The sequence below is a fragment of the Teleopsis dalmanni genome, chromosome 2, assembly GCF_002237135.1.
Source record: "Teleopsis dalmanni isolate 2A chromosome 2, ASM223713v2, whole genome shotgun sequence".
NCBI classification, from domain to species: domain Eukaryota; kingdom Metazoa; phylum Arthropoda; class Insecta; order Diptera; family Diopsidae; genus Teleopsis; species Teleopsis dalmanni.
In genome coordinates, this window is record NC_051847.1 from 19,574,200 (window position 1) to 19,579,575 (window position 5,376).

A 5,376-nucleotide genomic window follows, 5' to 3' on the forward strand; every position below is an offset into this window, starting at 1 on the left:
GCTAAGGCTTTGAAACAAATTTTTAGACAATATTTATTTCAAGAAACGAATAGAAAAGAAGAAACTCTCAAGCAAATTATACTATTTCTATTTATACGGATGGCGGATCTATACGGATCTATTTATACGTGTTTGGAGCAGAAATCTTCAGCATGTTGGCAAATTGCAGGTAACTTCAAGGACAGATATAGTGTTCCCACTTTTATTGCCAGCCAGATAGACATCAAAGCCCTGGAATCGATCATTACACAATCAAAAATGGTAAAAGAATGTAGAGGCACACGACCAGCAAAACCGATTGGCTGACATCACCCTGCACATAGGAATGTCGAAATGAACGATAAAGCTGACAGTTTAGCTCTGTTGCTTCTCTGGATGCTTCTCTAGAGATACCGGTTTATGTTACCCTAGAGATCATTAAAAGTTTTACTTACCTCTTACATACGTTTCTTTAACTTGCCATTTATAAATGGATGTTATGTGCAACTTCCCGGTTAACATGGACCACCTATAACAGAACTAGAGCTTGGGAACTCATCAAAAGATATCGTGGCAACACTACAAGACTTAATGCAGTTTTTTTTGCTCATTGGTGTATAGCCACCTATACTAAGAAACTGTGCCTTCGTTATAATCCTCATGGATTTAGTCTATATTCTTCTATCTTAAGAGTTAAGGGTGATTTATATTTGTGCCTTTATTTCTTTTATTTTGCCAAAATAAAATTCGATGTATTTTCTTAGTAATTATAGTATATATTATCAAGTATTGGATAAAGGAAAAACCCTCGATATTATATTGCTCAATTTTTAATTTACTAGATTAAAATTCAATACAAAATCTGTTCAATTCTAAATCTGAACAGATTTAATTGATAAGAATAAAATATGTTGGGTATATTATGTAGTGCTCATATAAAATTTCGTGGTAACATATGTTTTAGATATGTTATCGTAATGTACATTGACTTTTTTGCTTTTTTTAGTATGATCGTAGAATATATGTTATGCATTTTTCTGAGCGAGATGGTGTCAGCTTTTGAATTTTAATTGCACTTAAAATTAAAATTTACACTAAATGCGGAATATTTCAAAATTTTTTTAAATTAAAACAATATTTTTTTTCATTTTATTGGTATTTCCTTTAGAATTTTTAATTTTAATATCTTGCTAGTTTTGTATAAAAATAAAACAAAAAATTTTAGTAACAGAATTGCGTTGGTTTCTAGGTGAGAATAGATGACAAAGTTCCCCTAAAGTTATTAATTTTGAAATTTCCATTAATTGGTAATAAATATTTTCATTATTATTTTATGTGAAAAACTTTGCATAATTGTAGTACAAAAAAAAAAAAAAAAATTCAAGATATGAGACAAGTGCTTTCAAGTTACCTTTTTTTTTAGTTTCTATCAAGAGTTGCATTATTATACCGTTTTGCTTCTTTTGGTAAGAGACTATGCAGCTTTTCTATGTGATGGGTTTAGTACTATGTAGGGAAAATTTATGCTAAGGTATATATTATTATCATAAAAATATATAGTTTAATAACTCAAAGTAGTTTCATGCTCTATAACCGGTGAGGGGTTTGAGTGCTGCATGTCGTTCTTTATCCGCAAAGCAATAAGTTATCAAGTGCTTGACGTACCGCACCAATGTGCCCGGATATCTTAAGTGCTTTTCAGTAAAAACAAAGTTTGTACAAACTTAATTCTTTAGAAAATAGTTACAAATTTAATTTCGGTTTATTGAGTATGAGATCAAGTACTTGAATGTTTTCAGTGGAGTATTAAAGAGAGAATTTTATGCTACGTTGTGGCAACATTTTTAAGTTGCAAAATTTTTAACCATAAAAGCTTTGAGTAAATTTTTGGTTAATTTTATTTGCAGTTCCTTGTTCCCTCCTTTATGCGCAAGGATATTGCATCAAACAAGTAAGTAAACAGTTTAATTATGTTGTCCTTGCAAATGACAAAAATTCAGTGTAAACAGTGTAAACAGTTTCCTTTTATGTTTATAAAGCAAAAAGGAAAATTTACTAAAATGGACTTCTTGCTCGAAACTTTGTGCATTGAAAACTACTGAAATAGTTGCAAAACTGCGTAAGTTGCAGAAAACAAAACATAAAAGTTTATTAAATTGCAAATCGTTTTACTTAAGTTTTATGAGAATAAAATTCAACAAGGATATTTTAGAAGTGCAACAAAATTACAAAATTAATTTAAAATTATCACATTTTTTTTATCTGTGTACTTGTAAATTTTGAACCGAAATGAATTCATCTCATTTATATACATTATTAAAAGTATGTTAAATTTATTCAATATGAAAGTATTTTTTAAAGATATTGTGTTTGAGATAAGGATACGATATTAAAGTTAAGTATATATAAACTGCTTTCTGTTATAAGATTGTAAATTATCGCTTTAAGGTAGAAAACTGGCGAAAAGGGACAATAATTGATCGGAAATACATCTAAGTACTTTAAAAGTTTTGATGAAAAGTTCTCAGATAAGCTCTAAATTATTCTATGAACTTAAAATAATAAATAATAATATACAATGTTATTTAGATTCATGAAAAGTAGAGCTAGTCAGATGTTTTGGATATAGTAGTTCAATCTATTTGTATTTGTTATTTTTACATTTAAGATGCATATCGCAACTCGTCTTTCTCTAGCTCTTATTACTAGGATAAGGATAGTTTCATAGACGAGTAGCAGTTAAGAACGCTATTATGTCCTTTTGAGTGATGTTGCCTAATTTCGTTATTATGGATAGACAGTTGATAAGTACCGAAGTCTGAGTCTGGCGCGACTATCACAGTGACGCAGAATGAGTTCTGCTGTTTCCCCTTCTTCTTCCGCAGTTCGAAAAACTGAGTTTTCTTGACTCATATACTCGCAAATATTTTCTCTTTTGACTTAACTCCATATACTCCCGCCCTCACTCCTTCGATCGTTTTGGAGACATCCGTGTACTATAGATGGTAGTTTCCAACGAAGGCAGTGATACATTAATCATTCAGCACTTGCAAAGAAAAGTACTTGTCGTACTCGCTTTGAAATGAATGTGACTATATTTTAAGTACCCTTTAAAACTTCTATTTATTGCTATATAATGGACTGCACTCTATCTTTCCATTTCAAAATAAATTAGTCTTTTAATTTCCACGAAAATTAATGAATAAAAGCATATATACTTTTTTAAAAGTGATCTTGAACATTTATTGGAATATTGAAAATTAGTCGATTATACTCCATGTGTTAGTAGATAGTGCTGGCTGGGAAAAATCAAAAATGGGCGTATTACATCCTATACTACAACATTATAATTAGACATTATTAAATATTATTATTACAATAATATAAAATAAAATTATATTGGCTCAAAACGTTAGGTCAATATTTTTAGTATATGTACAACAGATTCAGTTAATTTTGGTTCCAAACTTCCGTAAGAAAATTTAATAATTACAACAAATTAAATCAATATTTTAAGAAACATATTTTTATGTTTGGATTCCAAATGAAAATATTTTGTTTCTATATATTGTGACACGTTTTTTAAGTAAGACATAGATCAGTCTCCAATTATACTTATTGTATATCAGCCATATATAACAGATTGATTGTTTTAATGAAAATAAGCTCAGTAAATTCTTATGACCTTGGTAATTTCTGTTTCCAGATAGTGTTATTTTCTTTAATAAAAAAAAAAAAAACAATTTATAAAGCATATTTTATTAAATTAAATTAAACTATATATAAGTAGGCAAATATTTTCTTTTGAAAACAAACCTTAGAAATATTATTTTTAAAAATGTTGTTTTGAAATTAAGTATAAATTTATAGTCTCCTTAAAATGTATGCGTTGCTCTTTAGGCCGATAAAATTTCTCAGTAGAAGTAAGATTCCACATGTTACCAGAACTTTAACCAGTTCAAGTGAATTTGAACCTGGTTCATTCTTAAAGGATAAGCCACCGCTAAAGAAACTTAAACTATTTCCGGAATCTTTATATGGCGGTGAACATTTTGTTACTTTACTAACTGGTACAAGTCCGATTGGAAAACAGGGTGCTAATTACATTAAAACACTATTTAAGGCAGCCAAAATTCCAGTCGCTTTCGAACGTATTGACGTTGGTAACACTAATGAGTACATAAGATCGGTGTTGCGAAATCGAGTATGTCTGCATGTTGATTCGCAGCATGATCCACAAGAAAAGGCCAAGGCTTTAAAACTCAACAATAACTTGGATTTGTTTGCTTGCATTATTAAGTGTTTCGGTCATGAAGGATACAATTGCAAGTTCCCAGATGCTAATTTAACTATTGCATCGCAAAATAATACTGGCGACTACGATAAATTGGAATATCAACCGGTACAAGGAGTGGTTGAAACACTATGCATACATGAGGATGACTATACGCGGCGTTACCTAAAATTTGTATTGGATTATGCAAAAAAAAATGGTCACAAACATATAACAATTGGTGTAAAACGTTTGTATTTACCGCGAAGTGATGGTAGGTTTTTCGATTTAGCATGTGAAATACAACAGGAATCTTATCCAGATATTGAACTTTTGGAAATGGATATCGAAAAGTTGGTATATTATATAATAAAAGACCCATGTAAGTTCGATATGATTTGCTGCAATGATCGCTATGGTACGTTTGTAGCATCTGCTGCCAGTGCAGTTTGCGGTGGTGCAAGCTTATTTGGTGCGTGTGAACTCAATAATACTCACGCAATATTTAAACCTTTACAGACGAAACTATCAATTACGAGCTATCGTGAGCTAAGTCCTTATGGTGTTATCCGATCTTGTATTGATCTTCTCAGATACTTGGGAAAATGTGAATGTGCCACTGCTATGGAAGGAGAGTTGGCAAGTATTTTAAGCGCTGGAAAACCAAGAACTGTTGAATTTGGAGGAGAGGACTCTGGGGAATTTATTATCTGTAATATCGTTAACAAATTGAGATGCAAGTTTAAATAGCATATATTTTAAAAATTTTGTTAAAGAATGTCATTGTGCAAATAAAAACTCATTTTCGTAATTATAAACACGATGTATATAATATATATATAATTTGAAAACAAATTTTTAAATAGCACATCAAAACTATTACTTTTGGAACTTGTAATACCCAAATTTTATTAAATTATTAGAATTTTAATAGCAGAATATTAACTGCTGTCTTACTAAAACAGTCAAATAGTTTGCACAAATATAAAGGAATCTGGTCTCTAGTGTAAATAAATAATCTATCCAACCTCGTCTCTTCGGTCTACTTTTCGGTCTACGGTCTACTTAAGAAATTATTATTTACATTCCTAAGATCTTAAATGACCAGGAAATCTATCAGCTTA

General features: G+C 30.2%; 1 protein-coding gene across 1 annotated transcript; it reads left to right on the plus strand.

Moving 5' to 3' along the window:
• Window positions 1-3,813: 3,813 nt before the first annotated feature.
• Window positions 3,814-5,070, plus strand: LOC119681666 (isocitrate dehydrogenase [NAD] subunit 1, mitochondrial-like). Its single transcript, XM_038094924.1, has one exon. The coding sequence runs from the start codon at window positions 3,860-3,862 to the stop codon at window positions 5,000-5,002; it is 1,143 nt and encodes a 380-aa protein (XP_037950852.1). The 5' UTR covers window positions 3,814-3,859; the 3' UTR covers window positions 5,003-5,070.
• The last annotated feature ends 306 nt before the right edge of the window (window positions 5,071-5,376 follow it).

Bases quoted from the DNA above. Each gene is read 5' to 3' on its own strand.
- LOC119681666 (XM_038094924.1), top strand. From the start codon at position 3,860: ATGTATGCGTTGCTCTTTAGGCCGATAAAATTTCTCAGTAGAAGTAAG.